This window comes from Rhinolophus ferrumequinum, chromosome 21 (genome assembly GCF_004115265.2).
Source record: "Rhinolophus ferrumequinum isolate MPI-CBG mRhiFer1 chromosome 21, mRhiFer1_v1.p, whole genome shotgun sequence".
In the NCBI taxonomy this organism is placed as follows: domain Eukaryota; kingdom Metazoa; phylum Chordata; class Mammalia; order Chiroptera; family Rhinolophidae; genus Rhinolophus; species Rhinolophus ferrumequinum.
In genome coordinates this window covers 51232114-51256172 of record NC_046304.1, presented here as the reverse complement: position 1 = coordinate 51256172, position 24059 = coordinate 51232114, and the positions used below count along the sequence as shown (strand labels likewise).

General features: G+C 48.2%; 1 protein-coding gene across 1 annotated transcript; it reads left to right on the top strand.

Annotated features, from left to right (window-relative positions):
- Positions 1-2538: 2538 nt before the first annotated feature.
- Positions 2539-14988, top strand: ST6GALNAC1 (ST6 N-acetylgalactosaminide alpha-2,6-sialyltransferase 1). Its single transcript, XM_033089739.1, has 9 exons — positions 2539-2806; positions 10755-11406; positions 12175-12343; positions 12516-12687; positions 12928-13066; positions 13300-13403; positions 13572-13661; positions 13742-13841; positions 14097-14988. The coding sequence occupies exons 1-9, from the start codon at positions 2676-2678 to the stop codon at positions 14286-14288; spliced, it is 1749 nt and encodes a 582-aa protein (XP_032945630.1). The 5' UTR covers positions 2539-2675; the 3' UTR covers positions 14289-14988.
- The last annotated feature ends 9071 nt before the right edge of the window (positions 14989-24059 follow it).

Below are 24059 nucleotides of genomic sequence, written 5' to 3'. Positions count from 1 at the left end.
GTAGGTGATGGACATGCCAAGTGTGTCCTTCCTGTCTGCCCTCACCCTCCTCCCTGTGGAAAAACCAGTTTTGCCCCCTTTTGCAATTCAATTTAATCGTCTTTCCTCTATGTTGATTTTTGTGCTGCTGCACTTCACTTTTGAATCAGTTGCTACATCTGCCTGGTCCTCTCAGGAGTAAAAGAAAACCTTGAACACACTCTCGTGTTTCATATCTGTATGAGAGTCGTTATCTTACCTTTTACTGAAAATTATCTAACAGCTCTTAACTTCATGTAAGGTCTCACACATTCTGTTGGCTGGGGTATAAAGAAGACTAAAGTCAGAAGCTTTAGCTTAAAAGGAGCAGACAGTAGATCTTACCAAACATGAAAATTGTGATGCTTGAAAAACTACTGGAAAATCTTTTTTTACTAAAATCTGTATTTCTCTGGACCTCACTTTCTGCCCAGGCACCCACGACGGCACCCAACACCAGGAAACTAGAACTCTGGATTATCCTGCCTCACCCAGATGGCTTCAAGGACTCCAAGTTCTACCCACCCTTGAAGTGGTGAGAGGCACAGGCTGTGCCCGGAGCTCAACTTGTGCCCAGCAGCTCAACTAGACCTCCGTGCTTTGTGGAGGTCAGAGACCACACTGAGAACCCGTGTCTTCCTCAAACACGGGATGAGATGAAAAAGACACCTCGTTTAGTCAAACCACTGCTGTGGGTAAGAAAAATGCCTTCCCATTGTGCACTGCAGTCGCCTGGCATTGCAAACAGGCACCAGGGCGGAGGGTTACTGCTCGTATGACAAGGATGTGGACGAACTTGGGACAAAAGGTCATTAAGACAGAGTTATCACTTGGCTCAGGTCTATTCAGAAAATGCTGAGAGTCAGTGTCTGAGCACTGACAGATAAGGTGTGCTCAGAGAGCGACAGACTGACTCAGTCCTAGGAGAGACTTTTCTCCTCGCTGCAGCCCGTGTCCTGCAGCAGTGCCATGGGTTCCGGCGTGTGGCGTGGGGAAAAGGCACGCCACACACTGGATTATTTTAAGCAGCTCAGATTCGTGTTTCTACCTTTTTCATCCTCCCTGGGGAAGGGTGTTTAAGCACTTTATTGGTGCATATTGGGTGAAGGCCGAGGACTTTGGGTCCAGATTTAGAAGCTGTGCATTGGGAAGCATGGACACTGCCGTGTGTGAGCAATGGCCCCCACACCCCAAACCTTCAAAGCCCTGCTCTTCCAAACTGCACCTTCCCTCCTTCACTGCTGGAAAACCTGTTTTACCATACTGTAAGCAATGTTTTTACTATTAGTAACCTTGCTGCTTCTCTGATGTCTCTGTTTTCTACAGCTGACCCCTCGATATCATTTCTCTAAGTTGTCCACTTGCTCCAAGTGTTAAACGTTTTGTTTTGTTTTTCATGTCAAGGCAGACTTAATAATTTCTCAGAGGCATCACTGTGCTTTGGGTAAGAATGTAATCTCCAGGTCAGTTGGATCTGGTCCCCAAGCCAGTGGCTTTCTCAGTGATCGTGGGCAAGCCGCTCACTCACAGAGGTGATCTCCTCGACTGGAAAAGGGGGTTGATAATCGTGCCCCCTCCTGGAGGGGCTATGAGGTCTGCGTTAGGGCAGGCGAAACATTCCACAGTGCCTGGCTCAGAGCACGGCCGCGGATGTGCAGGGGTCATTGTTATCACGGTCAAGGTCATGACTAGACGATAAATCTGCACAGAATGGCAGCTCCCTGCTCTTCGACGGTGTCTTCATAATAATCTCACGAGGTAGATGCCATTTGCTTTTCCCATTTGCAGGTGAGGCGGGATGTTTGAGTAACTTGTCCCAGGTCACAGGAGGAAGGCAGCAGATCACAGCACTCTGGAAAGCTCACAAAGTGTACGTTCTTTGCGCCAGGTCTGATAAGCACACTGTATGCAGAGCTTTGTTCATTTGAAAACACCACTGTGGCAAGCCCCCGATGCCTATAAATCAGTGGTTCTGAACTTGGCCATGCATCGGAGTTACCCGGGAACCAAGGAAATACCTATGCCTGGAAGAATACCTATCCCTCGAGATTGCAGTTTAAGTGTGGGTGCAGCCTGGGCATTACAATGTTTTAAAGCTTCCTCGGTGGCTCTAATGTGACCCAAGGTTGAGAACTGCTACTCAAAATACTTAGGAAATGAGAGGTTCTCATGGTGGCACAAAGGTCTTGTAGGGGAAGACTGCTAGGGGGGGTCTCGAACCTCATGGGTTCCCCGTAGTTTTCTTACCAAACTTGTGCCATTGCATGGAGGCTGTGCAAGTCTCCACCAGCCCATGCACTTGTCCAGGGTACCCAGGGGTTTGGAACCTGATGAAAGCGAGGTTCCCTGTAACGGGTGTCTATGTCTCATAAAGTTCTCCATTCAGAAATTGGCTTCGGAGACAAAGGAAAGGAAGGCGGACTTGTTTGAACAAACGGACTTTTCCTTCAAGCCATGCCAGCCTTTAAGCCTTCATAAAGCAGTAAAGGTGGCCCCTCCTTTCTCTGGCAGACACTGAGAGACTCAGCGAGCCACCGTGAGGACCAAGGGTGTGCACTCTCAGGCCAGGATACCCAGGAGCCCTCACCTCCCTGCTGCCTACACCAAAGCCCCAGGATATACAGAAGTTTCCCCAAGGGCCCGACCCACCTGTAGCCATGAAGTCCTACCTGCAGAGAGGCAGTCGTCTGAGACAGGTTTTCTGCTGGCTCTTGCTTTTGGCAGCATTGCTCTCCTTCTTCTTTGCCCTGTCTTCCTTCATTAAGGAACCCAATACAAAGCCTTCCAGGTAAGAGCCTGACCCTTTCCCAGCTCGTCATCTTTTATTAGAGGAACTTGAAATCTACGACCCAGGAAGGAGCGGGGAACTCTGAGACACCGCTGTGTGCACATCGGGGGGTCAGGGACCCAGAATGTTGTCCAGAACCACGGGCAAGGAAGATCTAAGGGGAGGCTTGGGGGACGTGGAGGTGGTGGGAGTGGGGAAACGAGGTACCCCAGATGCCGTGGGGCTTGTATACAGAGGAAAGGCAGGCAGGAATCTGAGACCTGCTGGGCAGGGTCTCCATAAGGCGGAGATGGAAAGCAAGACTATTTTCCCCTTTGGGACTGTAATAAGAGCAGCTGTGGGGTTAGTTCTCACATGCCATTCTCTGTGTCCTAAAGTGACAGATTCACCCTGTGTATTCCGTTTATTTCAAAATCACACTCTCCCTAAGAAGTTGGTTAGTAAAATGGGAGACCTCTCACGAAGGGAGGCAGCTTCAATACTGGGCCTCTGGTTAATCCTTCCAAAGGACTTTCTAGACCAGTTTTCTTCTCAAATAAACACATCTCCAGCAGTGTGACCCCTTTCTTTCCAGACTTAATTTTTTGGGGAATGATTTTGTTTCACTGTTCTTAAAATTTGAAAGGAATGCATATCTCATAGCTTAAAAAAAATACAGAAGGATGAAGCAAGAAGTGAGGGTCTCTCTCTCTCTCCATTATGCCCCAGGTCTACCCACTCTTCAGGGGTGACCACTCTTAACACTTCGGTGTACGTATATATGATTATTTTATTATTGTAGCTAACACTTCTAATACTCACTATACGCCAGGCACTATTCTAAATGCTTTATGTGTATGAACGCACTCATTCTTGTGCGTATGCGTGTCCTGAGCCACAGAGAGCTTAAGTGCATTACCCAGTTCACCCCACTCGTGACAGAACCAGGATTCAAACCCAGAGCCCCAGAACTGCTTCGTTACCTGCTGGGGGCAAGTCATGTGATACCCACTCCAGAAAAGTGTAGTGGGGACACTGAATGCTGCCGCGGCAGCGAGAGACATGGTCCCAGGGTGAAATTTCATGGGGGGAGCCTTATTGCAAAGGAGAGCCCTGCCCCAGGAATGCCACCTTCACTGACCCTGCAGAGACCAGTGTCAGCAGGGCCCTGGCGTCAGACAGAAGCCCACACAACTTCAATGTGAGTAGGGATGCTGCAGCCACCCACCCCAAACAGGTGGTCACTTAAGTAATAATACCAGAACAGCTGGGCCTTCAGAAGGAACATATTCACACTGTTTGACCAGGATTCTCGCCTCCCTCTCCTTGCAGCTTCCCACCTTCCTACCCACCCACCAGGGTCTTAGTTCTGGCCTGGCTGGGTGGGGGGAGCGGGGAATGGATGGAAAAGAGCTTGGAACCAGATAGGACATCTGGAGCTTTAAATGGGATTAGACTGAATTTCGAGGCTCTTTTTTTTTTTTTTAAACTTCCCTGTGATTTTTTTTTTTTAGACTGAGTTTTAATCATTGAAAGTGACTGTAAAGTTATTGAATCTGCCCAAGACATTCGGGGAGAGGAACAGGGCTGCACACTGAGCTCTCTCAATAAACTGTTCACATAATTCTACTCCAAGACAAATAACAGAGAGAGTGAGTGCCACAAGAGTAGAGGTCCCTGGAGGAAAGGATTTTGTGTCCGTGGAAAACTTCAAAGGGAAGATGGAATCTAGGAGACAGGCAGGGCTCGCTGAGTGTGAGTGAAAGGCGTGCGGTCAGAATTAACTTGGAGGCGACCTCAATAATTGTCCTTGTCCTTGGCTGAGCTGTGGGAGGACCCGCCTCACAGAAAAGAAGGGCTCACTCTAGGGAGTAGAGGGCATTTATGAAGGTGGGGCCGAGGGTGGCTGCAAAAGGCTCTTAGGAAGGGAGGCGGCTTCGTGAAAGCTGTATTTTAAAATGATTAATCTGTGAAAAGTAAACACGCTAGATGGGAAGAAGGGGTGAATCACCACTTTGGCCAAGGGGGTTGTCTTGTCTTGTATCTGTGATTCTTGACCTAATGCTCGCCATGGTTTTTAACACATTTTCTTACCTGCTTACCTGATCCCACCCTCCAGCAAGCACCCCTCCTCAAAGTCCTCCCATCTCCTTAACTCTAGGACAAGACTCACGTCTGTGGGTCTGGGGAGCACTGTGTTTGTGTGTATGTGTGCACCCTGGGGAGGGAGAGCACCCAACTTTGGAACCAGCTTCCCACCACTGTGGCCCTCAATGAGTTCACTTAGGTGAACGGCATGTCAGAGAGAGCTCAGCGTGCCTCTGTTGGCGGACAGTTTTGGACAGTGGATCCAGACACTGAAGCAGTGACTTAGCTGTTTGTCCTCTTTTGTTCCCATTCCATGCTGTCCCCATTAGGACTGAACTGGCTGACAACAAAATAAGCAAAAGAATTGGCCTTGATTTGAATAAAGGACACTCAAATAACGACAGAATAAGGATTTCTGTACATTTTTCCAGCATCCAAAGAGAACTAGGACAAAGCACAGCTTTTAGTCATTGAAGCAACTTGTAGACACATCTCACGTTTCAAAATTCTGAAATGGAAATCACTTATTCTCATGTGAAAACTTTCAGGATTTCCCAGGAAAAATAAACTTCCAACTTTGAAAAGAAAAGCAGAAAGGCCAGTTTCCATTTCAGATAAGACCAGACGACAGGGCTCTGTGGACACCAAGGGAATTCTGGAAACTCCAGGCCAGGCTAACGAAGTGGGTGCTGGAGACCAGAGCACCCCAAAAGGGAGGGTCCTTTGGCAGGAAGTGAGGAAAGACATGTTGGGGTCCCACAGTTGGCTCCCCTCTCAAAGAGAAGCAGAATGACAGCTGGGGGTGGGGACCAGATGAGAAACCCTAAGAAGAAGGCATGCTCCAATGAGCTGACTGTGGCGGACGCCAAGTCCAGGACAGGAGGACGAGAGGAGAGGCACATAGTGTGACCGGCCAGTCACTGGCCTGCCCCTTCGGGTGTCTGTACCATAGCATGGAGGAACCCAGTGCAGAATGAAGTAGGGAACCAAGGAGGTCCTTACAGCTCCTTTCTTATTCTTAATCCTCTACTCCCACTGACTTTATTGGTAACCTTTGATTTGGGGTATTTTGCCAAATTTCAGTCTGGCATGTGAGTCAACATTAATACCCCTTATATTGTCTCGAGGACTGTATTCTGGGGAACCGACTGCTCTCTTGCCAACAGTTTCTCCATGGCTTGAGGCACTTCAGCACTTTGAACCTTTGCCATGTCTTTGCTTTCAGGTTCCCCCTGGTGATGTGTACTTAAGAATTTAGAGGGAGGACGATGCCAGATTATTATTCTTTTATTTGTTTCATTGATTGAATAGAGCTGTGTGACGGCTGCTAATGACACATTTATTTTGAAAAGGGCAACATTTTATATTTTTACCTCCCAGATAGACCAGAATTATGCAATAAAATTGCTTTTTGCTTGGATGTGACTGATTTGCCTGTCCCTCTGAACTTGAGGCTCTTAATAGAAAAAGATCCTGCGGCCCCGCCCAGCCCATGGCCTATGTATAAGCTCACGTTCCCACAGGGTCCTCCAAGATGAATGCAGGGCACTCGGCATGCGAGTGGAAGCAATTTGAGTGTTTAGCAAATACCGTACCTGAGAATAAGTAATGCCTACACCAACACCCACATCCCTAGCAATCGCAGGTGTATTTAATTATGGGGAATTGAAATGAAACATAATGACACAATTCTGTCACACCTGGGTCACTGCTGCAACTTCCTGTAAAACATAAACAAGTCATCACTAACTTGTAGCATTTGCAGGCTGAGCAGTCCTGCAGGGAGTGGCTGGCCTCCTGCCCCTACACCAGACTGTAGAGAGGAGCGCCGTATGCTGTACCTCTTTGGGACTGGAGTGACCTCTAGGCAGATGGCCAGCTATCCACGCTGTGTGTTTGATGAGTGGGATATGAAAGACCACCCCACTCACAGCCATGCCAGGTGCTTCAAGTTGGGAAGCAAAACTTCTATGGGTCTCTTGAGGCCCATAGAAGTGGAGGTGGGCATGAATCCAGCCAGAGTCATAGCTGAGTAACAAGAGTTGTTGGCTAAAAGGAGTTAACACCTGGGCTTTTGTTTTCCCTGGGAGCTTAAGCTCAATAATCAGCTTAAAGGGAAGCCGAGTGAGTCTCATCCCCACTCTCATGGCCCTCAAATCTTTCTACTAAATAGAGGTGGCACAAATCAATCAAGAAGGTGTTTCAGGCTAACTCTGGCTTTGCAGTCTGCATGCAGTGGGATTCTTTCAGAATGAATTCTCCGGAGGTGTCTGCCAGGTCATGAGACTGTCCCCTCTTCTTCCTGAGACTGTCCTCCCATGCACAGGTGGGCCCCAGGATGTCACATAGTGTGACCCAGACCCCTGGCCAGGGATGGATGGAGAAGGGACCCAAGTGGGTCAGAATCCCTCCCCTAAAAATTGGGAGCAAAGGGAGTCAATAGTCCCCAGAACAGGTGTTATGGGGTGGTCATCCGCCACCACCACTCGGGCTGAGGAGTAGAGAGAAAGACTCAGAGGGAGCAGAGGCGGAAACAGAGACACATCTCAGAGACAGACTCCTGGTTCCAGGCCTTTTGAGACTCTCAACCATTTCTTGCTCTTGGGTTCCTCAGGACACTTTCTATTCTTGTAATAAATTTCCTTTTTTTTTTTTGTTCGGGCTTAATTAACAATGAAAAACAAAACAAACAAAAAAAAGAATAAAAGCTTGAAGGCGATGAGCCTTCCCAGGCTGCCCCACGTCACAGTCTGTCGTTGCCCTGTGGCCTCTCTCTCTTTTCTGATCTGAAACATCTCTCATTCAAGTTCTTTGAGCCACATAACAAAGGCAAGAGCGTGTTCTACATAAGCCCAGTTAAAAATGTGTGTGTTCCAAGGAGGAGGTAAAGAGAATATCACTGCCAGGCTTTTCCTGACAACCTGAAGAGAATTCGGGTCCACGCTCAGTTTCAAGGTCAAAACAGAGTACCTTTCCTAGAGGAGCTGAACAAACGTGCTTCTGTGTGGCCCAGGAAGATAGGAACTATAACATCAATCAAGAGAGGGCCACAGAAGAGGGAGGCCATAAAGGAGGAAGGATCAACAGAGGCAATCTGCCTGCCTATTGCACGTAGCGCCTTGGGCCAGCCCTATATTTCTCTAACAATGAAAGATCTCCTTTGTCTTCTGCCTACATAACAGGTGCTGTGTATTCTGTGGGGTGCAAGGTCCGTGCCTTATTCAAAGTAGTATTCCTGGGCCCCACACAGCACGTGCCACTGAGTAGATATTTAGCAAACATTTGTTGAATGAGATGTTCTTCCTACGTGCATATGTCAAATTCTATTCCGCTTTTGTTTAAATCCATTTCTTTGGGGGCTCAGAGAGTCTTTCAAAAGCACCGATAGGACGGGACCCTGGGGTAGGGATGCCTCCTCGTAGTTTGTAATTTCAGAAAGAGATGATGTTGTCATTGAGGAAATCGAACCCCCCCAAACATGACTATGTAGACTTCCAGCTCCAACACGGGCACAGGAAATAGAGCTGGCACCAGCTACTTCCCACACTCACCCATCTCCCAGCACAACTCCTAATTACAACTTGATGTTCACTTATGTGATGACCCGTCATCTCCTTTAGATCTTGGGCTCCACGTGGCGAGGGAGGTGTGAGGCTAAGCTCACCGCCAAGGCCCCGGTAACTAGCCCAGTGCCCATCGGAGGTGCTCAGTAAATATCTGCTGCACAGAAATGTAACAGTGAAGCTGGGTGGTGGGCAGAGGAGTTGGAGACCGACCAAGCAGATCTCTGGGTTGTCCATGATCAATCAAGAATGACTGGGAACGACGCACCTCGGTGGGGGAGGGGAGGGAGGGAACTTACATGGTTGAGTTTGTATTTTGTGCCAGATGCTGAACACGTTATCACTTAATGCTCACAGCACACTTCTCTCAGAAGCAAAAGGCAGCAGCCCATTTTCCAGATCCAAAAACCGAGGGTCAGCCAGGTTAAGAAGGTTTCTCCCAGTCATCCTGGCTAATAAATGGAAGTGCTACCGTGTTTCCCCAAAAATAAGACCTACCCCCAAAATAAGCCCCAGTTAAGATCGTCAGCCAGACGGACGCATTTAGTACATTATGACGATGTTCCAGAAGAAGATGACATGACTGTATTTGAATAAATGTAGATTGTTGTACATGAAAAAACAAGATATCCCCTGAAAATAAGCCCTACTGGAGCAAAAATTAATATAAGACCTGGTCTTATTTTCAGAGAAACACGGTAGGATGGTCACCCAGGTGTAAGTGGCTACACACTTCATGCTCTTTCTCTTTCTCTTTCCATAACCTCAGCAGGTCTGTTATATGTATGTGGCTCTTAGTAGAAATGTGGAGGAAACAGACAAAGAGTGACCAAGCTGAGCGAGGGGGGCACAGGACGCCAAGTAAGAGTTAAGGACACCCGGAAATCCATTTGGGTCATGGCTAGGTTCCTAGAGAGGAAGATATTTTTTCCAGAGCTCCCAGGTATCCCCCCAAAACCTGTGTTCACAGAGACCCCGCCACAAAGTCCAGTAAAAGAGCCATGCAGAGCAGAAGATTCAGGCTTTTCTCTGCAGAACCTCATACTAATTTGCATAAATTATGTGATACTTTTGACAGCCTCACATAAAAGCAGAAAATAAAAATTAAAGTCAATCCAGTCCCCGGAACCAAAAAGCTTGAGTGCCAGAAGTGACACCAGCCACCCCGAATCTATCTTCTACCACTGCTAGAAAAAGCATTCTGGGGTAGAAATCAGCTTGTGTGCCCCGACTCCTTCCCTCAGCACGCACCCCCTCCAGCCAATCTACCATGTGAAATTCTTCCACAGCTCCTCCTGGATGAGTGGACAGATGACAAAGTCTAAACTCCTCCCTCCAACATACAACGCACATCATGACCTGGCCCTGCCTACCTGTTTGGGACCAGCTCCTGGTCTCCAGCCCCCAGCCCCACTCTGTTTCGTAAATACCTGATGGCTCCAACACACCTTGAGTTTTCGTGCTTCTGGAACTGAAACGTCCTCCTCCCCATCCTAACCTTTACTCTATGGAGGGGAGCTCCCCTAGGAAGCTGTCCTTGATGCCATGGTGTCCGGACGGAGCCCCTTCCTTCTCGCCCACCGAGCCCGCATGTCCCCCTGTGTATGCATCCTAATTACACGACTGCCCCTTCACTAGAGTTCTTCTTGCTTATAACCAGGATACACACCTTTCACTCATGATCTCCACCACCTGCCATGAGGTATGGCAGATGCGGTGGGCTCTGGACAAGTACTTACTGAATTTGCATTTGTTTCCTAACAAGCCCAACAAGCCACCATTTCTTTCTCAGCAGTGTTTGAAGTAAATCTGTAAGGCAGATCTTTTACCGAGATCTTGATTTCACAGTCAAGGTGGCAGCTCTAGTCTTAACATGAATGCGTCTTTTCCATCTTCTTGTGAACAAGATTAACTTTGTTCCCTACACTTTAAAAAAATAAATACAAAGGTCAACTGAATCATAGATATGCAGTGACAGGACTAGGGACATACGAACTCAGTGTTAGAACTCACATCCGGACTGCAGTGTCCACTGGGAGCCACGGAGGCAGCACACAGATCTGGGGCTTCATCTCAGCTCCATTCCCGGCATCCAGTTCCAGCACCCCAAACTCCACGCTACCAGGGAGCTTTCTGTATGGGTCACAAGTCAGTGTCTAAACCCATGCCTTTCTATAGCGGGTGGACATACTTCCTTTTCTTCAGCTCTCATGGAGACTGGCTTGAAGTCTACATGAGGCATGAGAACAAATGCTAGTCATGCTTCTGACCCGTCTCTAGAATCTTCAGCCTTCACCAAAAGTTATCTCTGTCCCCAGGCATCAAAATATAGAGGATATTAAAGAAAGGTCTCCCGATTTGCTACAAAGGTCCACATCCCCGGCACCCACAATGGAAAGGACCACCACACACATAGGCTCAGTGCAGGAGAACAGCATGCTGGACAAAAGTCACAAGGCCACAGCCCACAACGCGGCCACAGTGCCCAGCACAGAAAGGACAGCGTTACTCAAGAGTCAGGACAGAAAGGACATCATGACAGACACACTGCCCCAGAGAAGTCAGGACAGGGGCGTGGCCTCCAACAGGACACAGTCACTATCGCCGAAGAGTCAGGACACGAGGACAACTGAAGGAAGGAGGGAACAGAACGAGAGGCCGACAGCCACAGGGACAGTGCCAGCAAAGCCTTGGGGCAGAGCTGTGGCACCCACAGCGAGGACGTCCATTCCAGGAAGTCGGGCTGAGGTGCCAACCACCGCAGGAGCAGGGGCAACCGGAAGGAGGACAAAAGGAGCGACCAAAGCAGTGGTCCCACCCATGAAGAAAGTCCCCGTCACCCCACGCTCTGCCCCATTCCAGAGCCCCACCACGCACAGACGCCCAAGGCTACAGGCCACCAACTTCAAGTATGAGCCCAAGTGGGATTTTGAGGATAAATATAGCTTGGAGGTGGGGGGCCTACAGACGGTGAGTTTTTGTCACTACCCCTGCTCTATGCCTTCCTGCTCTGAAGCCCCTACTGGCAGACCACCCACCCCTACCCTCTCCCTCACCTCCCAGGCTCCTCTCCCAGGCTTTGCCTCGTTCCACCCCTGTTGTCACCCCACAATGCTGTCATCCCATTCTTCCTTTCTTACTGAAATGAGCGGGGAGAAGGCGGGCCCCAGAATCCCAGCCCGGTCATCATGGGAAGGTGTGAGCCCTGTCCTGGAGCCCACAGAAGGCCTGGAAGGTCATCAATCAGGGTGAGAGTGTGACATGTTCTGGGGTTTGGCCCCTGAACCCCCATCCTCTGGCAGGACAGGGAGTGTGGAGGGGCAGGGACTAACAGACAAGAATACCCAACCTCGTGCCCAGCACTAGTGCTTGGGAATGTCTTGGCCTAGAGAGATTATTCCACCACCTTCCCTCGCCTCCATCCCTATGAAAAACAGCTTGGGCCCACACCACAGGTGGGCAGCATTCAAAATACGTATGTTTACATGCATAGCTGCAACCACGCACACAACAGCATACCACAACATCACGGGCTGTCCCATTTCTCTCACGATTACAAAGCGTGTTTGCCTTCAGGGCCAAGAACTGCCCATTGCCTGGGAACCCTCTGGACATCAGTGGACCTGGGAACCTGATGGAAGAGGCAGCGGAGGCCCCTTTCTGCCCCTGCCACACCCCCAGCCTCGGGCCACAGCCCTCCTGGCCTCCCCCTCTCTGACCTCCCCCTTCTGCATGCAGGCCTGCCCCGACTCCGTGAAAGTGAGAGCCTCCAAGTCACTCTGGCTCCAGAATCTCTTTCTGCCCAACCTTACCCTCTTCCTGGACTCCAGCAACTTCAACCTGAGTGAGTGGAACCGCCTGGAGCACTTCAAGCCACCCTTTGGCTTCATGGACCTCAATTACTCCTGTGAGTCCTGGCCTCGGGGAGGGGGGCCTGGCTGTCCACCCTGCCCTGGCTGAGGGCAGCTGGCTTTTTGTCTCAGCTCTGCCTCTTCTTGGGGCCACCAGCCTTGGGAGAAATGCTGGGCCAGATCCCTGACCCTCCCTGGGCGCTGAATGGAGGGACCCCTTTGTTTCAGTGGTGCAGAAGGTGGTGACACGCTTTCCCCCGGTGCCCCAGCAGCAGCTGCTCCTGGCCAGCCTCCCTGCTGGGAGCTCCCAGTGCATCAGCTGTGCCGTGGTGGGCAATGGGGGCATCCTGAACAACTCCCACATGGGCCAAGAGATAGACAGCCATGACTACGTGTTCCGGTGAGCTGCCCCCCATCTCCTCCCCCCAGCTACCCCCTCTAGCCTCTTTCCTGAAGAGACAGCCTCTTTTGAGAGAGGTGATAGGGCGTTCTGTGCCTGTTTCTGAAGGTGGAATTCCTGGGCTCTCCAGAGAATTTCCGTACGTGACCGCTGCCTCCCCGTTTCTCCTTCCTCTCTCCAGCCACCTCCATGCATCTTCCTCCTGCACTCACGTCTTCTGATTTTTGTCTCTCCACACAGCTTGAGCGGAGCTGTCACTAAGGGCTACGAACAGGACGTGGGTACTCGGACATCCTTCTACGGCTTCACTGCCTTCTCCGTGACCCAGTCACTTCTCACATTGCACAATCGGGGTTTCCAGCACGTGCCTGTGGAGAAGGTGAGCAAAGCAGACAGGGCCTGGCCACACACTGACTCTGGATAAGGGAGTCCTGGGCCTGGAGTCTGTGGTTGGTACAGGCTCTGCCCACACTTGGGGAGACAGCAGGGACGACAGCCATGCCAGGCCTGAGAAGAGCAGGTGGGCAGTCTGGCTTCAGAGCCAGGCCACCGCAGCCTGTGGTCCTGAGGGCAGGAAGTCCTCCTGGACCACTCGCTGTCCTTGGTCCTCAGGATATCCGCTACCTGCACTTCCTGGAAGGCCTCCGGGACTTTGAGTGGCTGGAAGCAATGCTTTTGAATCAGACCCTGGCGAAAAAGAGCCTTTCCTGGTTCAGGTACCCACTGCCCGTTCCTCTTGCCCCACACTGAGCTGTGTAGTGAGCGGCTGTGAAGGAAGGGCTGGACAGGTGGGGACAGTCTCAGCTACCCCACGCCCATGACCCTGACTTGGCTCGCACCAGATGAGGGGACAGAACTGAGCCTAAATGACCTTCCTGCCCCAGGCACAGGCCCCAGGAGGCTTTTCAGGAAGCCTTGCGATTGGACAGATACCTGCTGCTGCACCCAGACTTGATGCGATACATCAAGAACAGGTGAGCGGAAAGCATGCAGGGGGCTAGGTCCCTCTCAACCTTGCAGCCTCCTGACAGGTGGGTGCTGGGGTATTTCACAGGTTTTTGAGGTCTAAGACCCTGAACACTGTCCACTGGAGAATATACCGCCCCACCACTGGGGCGCTCCTGCTGCTCACTGCCCTTCAGCTCTGTGACCAGGTGAAGCTCTGCGACCTGGATAGCCCTGGGCTATCGCTGGCCCGCTCAGCATGGGGCAATGGCTGGGCTGGGGGTGGGGACGTAAGGGTGGGAGTGGGGGTGCATGTGTGCAAGTGCATCCGGGGACCTGCACCAGACCCCGAGGGATGGAACCCCATAAAGGGACCCGCCCCCAGCACACACAGAGTTAGCCCGTGAGAGGAAGCCTGGGAGAGAGGGAGCACAGACCCTCTTTTTCCTCCAACCTTTATGCAGGTCAGTGCCTACGGCTTCATCACCGAGGGCCATGAGCGCTTCTCTGATCACTACTATGACAAATCATGGAAAAAAACAATCTTTTACATCAACCATGACTTCAAGTTGGAGAGAGAGGTCTGGAAGCGGCTGCACGATGAAGGCATAATCAGGCTGTACCAGCGTCCTACTACTCCCAAACCAAAGATCTGACTGGAACCAGGGCTATAGCAGTCTCTTCAGCTGTCCCAAGGCACGGACGGGGCTCCAAGCCACCGCCACCCCCTCGCGACTTCTGAGAGGAAACGTCTGTACAGAGGAGGAGATGCCCTCAAGACTGAGGCTTTGGAGGCCTTGGGAAGTTGCCACAGGTTCTATTCCATGGAGGGCAGAGGGGAGGAAGCTCCTTTCTTAAGACCAACGAAGTCAAGTGGGATGACGAGTGGCCAAACCACAAATCTCGGTTGAAAATCACCCTTTACTGTCCAAAAGCTACTTGGCACAGAAGAAAGAGCCTGAGTTTACAGAAACGTAGATTTGGGTTTGAATTCCGAATCTACTTAGCCACTGTGACATCTGGAAGCTGTCACTTAATTCCACTCTAGATTATCTAGAGGACCGACCCTTCCAGGGGTTATCTGATTCTAGAAGAGTCTACACCTTTCCTTGTTTTTGAGTTTTTTGACAACTCTCTGGGTAGTAGAAAACGGACAGTGATAAAAATGATTCTTGTCCATGGCCATGCAAACAAATTTTGTATAATAAAAATGCAAGTAATTATTCCCCTGTAGATAGTGACCCATTCGTACCTATTATCAAACTCACTTTAGTATTCCCGATTGTCTCTACCCTGTGTGTCTGTACTGTGGGTTCTCCTTGGAACCAGTTTTCACATCTTATTAGTTCCTTCATTAATTAATGAGTTAAGTAAAATCTTTGACATATGTTAATTTTATATTTCTGTGAGAGTCACTATTTTACCCTTAAAATAAATAAATAAATAAATAAATAAATAAATAAATAAATAAATAAATAAATAAATATCCTGGGCCGACCGGTGGCTCAGGTGGCTGGAGCGCCGTGCTCCTAACGCCTAGATCGCCGGTTTGATTCCCACACGGGCCAGTGAGCTGTGCCCTTACAGCTAAGATGGTGAACAATGGCTCTTCCTGGAGCTGGGCTGCCGTGAGCAGCCAGAGGTTGGCATGAGCTGCCGTGAGCTGCCATGGGCTGCTGTGGGCTGCTGAGTGCTGCCACAGGCTACCGTGGCTGCCATGAGCAGCCAGTGGCCAGCTGAGTGGTCGACAGCGCAGCCTGGGAGAATTGCCGTGAGCTGCTATGAGCAGCCGACCAACAACCGGCAACAGACTGCCTCCCCAAGGGGGGCGAGGGAGCGCAAGGCTCCTAACACCAGCACGGGCCAGGGAGCTGGGTCCTGCACAACTAGACTGAGAAACAAGGGCTTGAACCAGAGTGGGGGCGGGGAAGGTGGAAGAAGGGGGGAAAAATCCCTTAACATTTCCTTAGGCTACTGTATTCTAGTCTGTAACATGACTTTTAGGGGCTCCATTTCACAAGGATTCTAGAAAATTACTACATGTAAAATGCCTGACTAGAAAGTAGTTTCTTTGAGTTCTATCACCAGAATTTGGACTCTGAAGCCCAGAAGAACTCTACTGATGCTAAAGAGAATACAGGTACTTGGTGAGGGCGTGGAGGCAAACAAAAAAGGAGGAGGAGGAGGGGGAGTGAAAAGTGAGCAGGAGAAGAAGGAAGCTTCCTTTTAGACTTAATGCTCAGGGTTCAAAAGCTAATACCAATTGGACCGGACTTGCTTTGCTCAAAAAGGGTGCAGTACCCAGCTCGGGGCGGCAGGTGGCGGCATCTCTGCGTCCGATTCTCCGCAGTGTCCAGTTTTTCTTTTTCAGGTTTGCCTAGCTCCTTTTACATGTTTCTTCTATCATGTGAATTTTAGTATCTTGGAAAGGATGACTCAATGTAATAAATTTGTCAGTTCTCCCCAAGTAAATGTATAAATGTAATGCAATTCTAATAGAAATACCAAAATATTTTTCTAGACCCTGAACTGATACTAAAATTCATGTGGAAGACTAAACGTGTAAGAATAACTAGGAAAAACTGGGGAAAGGGGCTATGAGGGAGATCTAGCTCTACCAAATATTGACACATACTATAAAGTCTCCATTATTAAAAACGGTAATTCTGCTGCATGAATAGACAGAGGACCAGAGGAATGACATACAGAAATCACTGGGTCAAAATAGATTTTGTGACTAATGGTGCTCAGAAAACCAGATGGCCATTTGGAACAAGGTCAGACTAGGGCTGTAACTTGCAGCACACACAAGAATGAACTCCCGATGGTTCAGAGATCTAAGTGTAAAAAATGAAATGATAAGAGTACTAAGATGTTATGGGTGAATACCTCTTAGACTAGGGTATAGGAAAAAGTTTTCTAAATATGAGTCAAAATCTAGAGACAATAAAAGATTGATGAATTTGACTACATAAAAAAAATGATAAAATTCTGTCTGGCAAAAAAAAAAATCACCACAAGGCCAAAAACAAATTTAAAAAATAGAAAAAATATTTGCCACATATATTATGGATTAAGGGTGAATATCTCTAACACATCAAAGACTCACTAACGAAAGGAAATATGACCAAAAACTCGATAGGTAAATGGGCACGAAATATGAGCAGCCACAACTCCCTTAAAAAAGATGTAAAAGTGGCCCTTAACCATGAGAAAAAGATGTCTAACTTGACTCAGAATAAGAGAAATACAAATTGAAATTACTCTGAGATAGTATTTTCACCCAGCAGATTGGCAAAAATTAAGAAGCCTGACAACCACTGCACTGTTGCAAGGCTTTAGGGAGACGGGAACTTCTATGATAGCCAGCGCGAATGCAAACTGGAGCAGCCATTGTGCCAGGGAATTCGACAAGATTAAACACAACTACATCCGTGTTTACCTCCCACCCCAAAGAAACGTTCTCTGGGAATTTCCTGTGAAGAGATACGTCTGACAATACAAAAATAAATGCGCAAGTGTATATGCGCTGCAGCATGGATGGAAACTAAGGGAAACTGTTAAAATACTTAAACATCTGAGATGTAAACATGAAGAATGGTTCAACCACACAGTGGAATACTGTGCCATTGAAATAGTGAGGAAGACCTAACGAAATGACATGGGGTGGCTTCTTGGATATATTAAGTTTTTTAAAAAGTAAGGACTCAAAAAAAAGTAAAGACAAAAGAGTGTTTATAGTATTTATACCTTTTCATAGGAAAGAAAAAAAATAAAGTATGCTTGTATCCGCTTATTTTTGCAAAAAGAAATAGGAGGAAAAGATTCCCAAAACTAGTGAGATTGGTTACCTACAAGGAGTGAAGAGAACAGGGCAGAAGAGTAGGAGGGAGGGCATGACACTTCTGAGTATATTTTTTTGCATAGTTTTGCCTTTGTTCCTCATAGAGTAAAAAAATAAATAAAAAATAAAAAAATAAAATCAATATGGATGAGGGGAAAACATCCTAAAATGGGATACAAAGAGAAACAAATGAAGCTATCTGTTATTAAAATGTTATTCATAACCACACAGAAAGGGGAAAACTATATTTCAACTGTATAATCTCAGAATAAAGACAAAAAAAATTGCAAACACATAATGAATTCTAATTGGTAGGTTTGTTTTGTTTTATCCAGTGCTGTGACTTAATAATTCTGAAACCATTTTCAATGTATTATAGGATTAAACAAATAAGTAAATAAATATATTAGGGATAATGGGAACTGATTTTCTCTTTATCAGAAAAGAAAAGAAAGTTATGGGGGCGGACGGGTGGCTCAGTTGGTTAGAGTGCGAGCTCTGGGCAATGGGGCTGCCAGTTCGATTCCCATATGGGCCAGCGAGCTGTGCCTTCCGCAACTAGAATGAAGTCAATGAGCTGCCTCTCAGCTCCCGGGTGGCCAGACGGCTCAGTTGGTTGGAGCAGCGTCCTTTCAACCACAAGGTTGCCGGTTTGACTCCCACAAGGGATGGTGGGCTGCGCCCCCTACAACTCACAACTGGCAACTGGACCTGGAGCTGAGCTGCACCCTCCACAACTAAGATTGAAAGGACAACAACTTGACTTGGAAAAAATCCTGGAAGTACACACTGTTCCCCAATAAAGTCCTGTTCCCCTTCCCCGATAAAATCTTTAAAAAAAAAGAAAAGAAAGTTATGAATATGGAAAGGGGCAAGACTATAATGAATTATGAACCATATGGTAAGATGAACTTGTGGTTTTAGGTAGGTAAGTAGATAGATAGATAACAGAATTATATGTAAGGGGATATGTGCACAAGCATATGTGTGTATATGCACGCGTATACATATATGTCCTAGCTCTGACCATCGATAGGACCCAGAAGCAATGAATACCAGTAACACTGATCACATGAAGTGCCCAGATCTTGGGTTCTGAAGTACCATTTTCCACTATAAGGAATCAAGGCTTTTTGGAAAAATGGCTGATTCCAGGGCTGGAGTAAGGAAGGTACAAGATGAACCTGTCCCCATCACACATCACTACACATACCTAAAAGATTAGCCTACATTTCAGGTAGGAAGGGCGAGAGGAATAGACAAAACACATTACCCTTTAGCATTCATCAGCTACAGTCATTTTCATTAATTAACTTGTGCTTCAGAGGTTTACCAAAAACCACTGCCAGAGAAGAGCGAGTGGCGTCACTGGGAGAGAATGTGGGGCAATGAGACCCACCTCCCAGGACACTGTCCCAGGAACACATAAGAACAGGGAAGGAGAAGTAAGGCACATGCTTCTGAGAAAGGTAACCATCTGGAGCCTGAATACTGAGGAAGAACATCCAGAAGATGTGACTGCTGGTTTGACCTGCGACTGGATCCAGGCAACGGGAGGCTGTCCCCTGCCTCCCCCCACTTGGAATGTGTGCTCTGCTTGCCTTTCCCTCACTAGAAGCTGCCCAAGGACACAGCCTTGAGATTGCAATGTGCTGATGAGACTATCTGGACCAGGTACATGACTGATCCCTGTTAAGGTCCTGTGTAGGCGACTGACCTGTTAAGGTCTCTCTGTAAACTTTTAAAATTTGGTGGGTGACTATGAAAATCTATCATCTTGTGTCTTCCCACAAGACAAGCCTCCTAAGTAAATTCCCTTGCTTCTTACACCTGCCACCGACCAATCTGGAGTGGTCTGTCTCTTTATTCGGTCTCTCCCTGCCCAAAGTGTATGGCGGTGGGGTTCAGATTACACCTGGGAAGTTCCCGAAGAGCTTGCAAGCCAACGCTGAAATAAAAGGTGAAGTCTCTTTATCCGGCATTGCCGATGTCATAGTTCTGTAATCTGCTGATAGACCAGATTGAGAAAGAACTCTGGCTTGGCATGTGTTGAGGATGAAAAAATTTCTTTCTACCTTTCTCAGTTCTTTAGCTGGTCTAATAATTAAATTGTCATAAGACAGATTAACAAGCGAAAATCAAATTTTTTATTTCGTATGTATGGGAGCCCCATAAAAATGTGAGACCCAAAGGCAAGTCAGGCAGTTGAGGCTTATCAGCCATCCTGAGCTAAGCAATGGGATGGGAAGCCCCAGGGAGGAGGGTAATTCATAGGAGGAGAAGAGCAGGTGCTTGGTAGACAGGTGTTTGCCCTGCCATACAGGTAGGTCATTCAGATAAAAGTCATCCCTGGTAATAGCTCTCTCTCTAAGCCAGGCCCCCTAACGAAATTCTTTTAGGTAGTTAAGGGAGAGGTAAAAAATTTTTCTTGCATCTTTTGTGTCTTGATTGCCTTCAGCTCAAAAAAACCCACATGGCAAAGTGGCACATTTTGAGCTGGCATATCCTGCTCCTCTTACGTGAATAACAGACTATTGTAGGGGACCCACCCAAATCCTGGCATGGGTCAGTGCAAACCGTGCCCAAGCTATTGGCTGACACCTGTGCCCTTCTGGAGGACTGATTGTTCTTGGCTGATGGGAGCTGTGTCCTTACAAGCTTAGGACATTCCGCCCCACCCCACCCCCCACTCCTGAAGGCGTGCAAAGACCTTCCCCCTTGCACGGGGCAATTCTGTGGTGTGATCTACGCTTGGATCCCTAAGGCTAGACTTTACCTGAGACCTGTCTTGATCGTCCCTTTCTTCTCTCTCTCACAGGCATTTCCTTAAGGGCCTCCCTCAATAAACCACAGGCCCTCGAGTGCCTCAGGCTCTGCTTCTGGGGAGCTAAGCTAAGACAGAGCCCTTTCTGGGAGGTTTTGAACCCACACAGCTGACTCTGATTCTGGGGATAAGCCTGGCACCTTTAACCGGACATTTCTTTCTTATACCTGGTCTTAGAATATCATCAAGTCATTCTTTCCTACTATAAAGATTCTCAATCAGAAATACATTTTGAACTGGCTTTCTTTGAAGTCTAGTTCTCTCACAAATTTGAGATAAAACCTTGACAGGAACATACAGTTCAGTGAGAGACATTTTCATACTAAATAGCTCCCACCCTTTTCCTTGACCCAATCCAGCTGGGACCAACATCCTCAAGTGCAAGTTCATGCTTCCAAACCCAAAGGCCTCTTCCCACCAGGAGCGACCTTGTAAGGATTCAAAGCCTGGCCAAGAATAGAGTATTTTACAAGTGAGGGGTGGGGAGCCCCAATTTGCCCATTCGAGGATGCAGCATCATTCCTTTTTCATTAACCCCAGGCTCTCTCTTCCGCTCTCCTTTCAGGGGTCATTGATCAGGTACCCACACTGTTCCTAACCTATCTGCCACGAATTACCACTGTTCCTGCCTTCTCACATTCCCGGGGCCCGGTTTCTAAGTCAGAAGATTTAGAGGATCCTCTAGGTTGAGGTGCAATTCCAACACTGCTCACAATTTTCTGCTCTGTCCATCTTGGTTCCACCCAGTAGCTTCTGGGGCAGCAGTTTTTGTCCGTGCTCTTCTTTAGTAGTGAGGAATCATTTGGGGTTTTTGGAAGTTTATGGAAACGAGAGTAGATAACAGGGTACAAAAATTGTGCCTGGGTCAAGAGTACCTTATAGAAATTTGGAATGATTAAGAAGTAGGATGGATGTCGGGTCAGTAACGGAAGGCCTGGAGATGACTTAGGAGAGGCTGGTGGCGTGTCTGGGCTGCTCTCCTAACAGTCTTCACACGCCCCGTGGATCGGCTTGTAAAGGAAAGGTTAAGGTCAGCCACTTGTGGTCACAGAAGGAGAGAAGTACCCCTTACCAAGCCTGAGGATGGATACTCGTCCACAAAATTGCAAATAGGTTTGTAGCAAATGTGGAATTCTCTGGGTTATCACATTCTGGGCAGGCACACACAGCAGCAGGGAACCAGGCCACAGAAACCCTGTCCTGACCCCCTCCACACACACACACACACACACACACACGCACACACACATGTGCGCCAGCTCCCTCAAGATCTGGAAGCAAGTAAATCCCCCAGTGTGATGCATGACGCAGAATTTCCACCCTTAGCTGAGCTTGATTACAGGAAAAACGTAACCCTACATGCCCTTTCATTTCCTGGAGGCACCATACTCCTGAATGAAAGGCAAACCCTCAGCATAGCCAAACCCATGTCAGGAATGGGGAATTCCTCCCGCACTCACGTATCATCCTATTGATCGAACACTGTCACAAAACTGCAATGGTTATCAGCAGGTCAGAGTTAGGGGCTGAAGAAATTTAAAAAACAAAAAAACAAAAAAGCATGTCCAGATGATATGATGTGAGTCTGAAAGAGAGGCTTGGCAAGAAAGGCATTGGGGGGCAGGGAACAGGTAGGTTTCTGACTGAGATGGACACCATTTAGATAACCAGGGACATGTGTCACCTCTCACTGGGGGAATTTATGAATTTATAAATACACCCACATAGCTCACAATGCTGGATACTAGAAAGAGTCCGATGTTAGGCTAATTCTCACTCCTTTTTAAGTCACCTATTCTTGCCACTGGAAGCTTCTTCCTCCTTGGAATTACAGAGTTCCGCCAGGAAAGGCCTAAGTGACTACCTTTTCAGAGATAATCCTACCTGGCTGTCTGTGAATCCTTCTAATCTGCAAACCCAACTCTCTTCTTGTCACATCAGGAAAATCTTTACCATTTACCTATTATTAACGTATCTTTTCTCCACGTTCTCCTTGAGATCTTTCCTCCAAGTCTCTTACTCATTGTATAATTCACATCTTTTTAAGCTTTTTTTTTTTTTTTTTGCCCTGCGTACCAATTATTTGGATTTCAACAAAGACTACCCTCTTTTTTCAGGTTATATAGTAAATTTTTTAACTTTAAAAATCATGGTTTTTTTATTCGTTTGTTTTAACGTTCTAATAGAATCTCCTTGAAAGGACTCTTATTACTGTTTGTTTAAGCTTCCCATCTGGTCCTTGCCTCTTTGTACGTCAGTGGGTGACAGTTTGGGTGTTCAACTTGATCTTCCTCCCTCTGGTTGTGCAATCTTCCGAAATTAGCCACTCTTTTTGGCTTGCTTAGAGTTTTGTATTTCCTCAGCTACCAGACCAGGCGTGTAGGATCTGAGAAGTGATGTAAGAAATAACAGTTTCCACATGTGTGAGCCCTCTGTTGAAGCCCAGGCAGGAAGTGCCATTGCCACCTGTGAGGCTGCCTTCCAGGTCTTTCAAAATCTGGAGGATTAACAAATGGCCATGTATTTGCTCATGATTTTATGGACTGGCACCTGGGGCTGGGATCAACTGCCTTCTGCTCTCGGCTGGGGTTACCCTTGCAGCTGCACACATCCAAGGGCTGGACTGGAGTTGAATGGTCGAGGTGGCCTCTCTCTTCCATCTGGGAGTTCACGCCTGCTCCCAGCGGGGTGTCTCGGTTCTCTTCCATGCAGCCGCACATCCTCCAGGAGGCTGGACAGAGCTCCTGGTGGCAGAGGGTTCCAAGAGCATGTGAGCAGAAGCTACAGAGCCACTTGAGGAGAATTGTCAAAAGTACCCAGCGTCATTTGGCCACAGTCTATTGGCCAAAGCAAGTCACGAGGCCAGTCCAAGTCTATGGGGAAATAGACTGGATCTCTTAAGAGGAGTGTGTGTTTCAAGGCATTCAAGGATGGGAGGACTTGTTACAGCCATGTCCACCAGCAACACGTATGAGGACACTGGGTTTACCTGTGTGGCATTGCTCTCACATTGTCCCATGCCTGGCAGTGTGGGCAGATACAGTGTTTCACCAAAAAGCGCCCAGTGTTTTTCATGGTCCAGCACCTGGCCCTAAAAAGTCACTTTTTAGTCTGCACTGGGTCACAACAGCCAATGTTTGTATAGTGCTTCCTACGTTTCCAGAACAGTCACAGGCACAGTTAATGAGCATAGCAAGCTTTATGAAGTTGGTACTATTATCATTCTCACGTCACAAATGAGGAAACTGAGACATAGAGAAATTAAAGAAATTAATTAAGGAAATTAAACTCAGCCCACGTAGCCAATAAACAGTGGAGCTAAGGTGTGGGCTTTACAATCCACCCTCTCCTACCTTTGTGGGTCTGCCTCAGAGGCATCCGGAAGGGTTGGGTTCTCTTCCTCCAGCAGTCCTCCCTCCTTCTTTGTCTAATCCCAGGGAGCCACACTCCGGGATTGGGGGCAGGGGAGGGTAGTAGCTGGAGCACACACCTCTCTCTCTCTCTCTCTCTCTCTCTCTCTCTCTCTCTCTCTCTCTTTCTCTCTCTTCCTCTGTCTCTCTCCCTCTCTCTCTCTGTCCCCCCCTCCCCCAGTCGCCTCTCTGAAGTAATACAGTAGCCAGGGAGGCCAGCAGGTGGGCCTTGGCAAGGACTCCTGATCTCCAGGGTTCGCTGGGGGAAGGAAGCAGGTAAGGACTTGATTTGTTTTGGTGCGAAGGCGGAGAGGGAAGCTGCTCTTGCCAGGGACCAGCAGCGAAGATG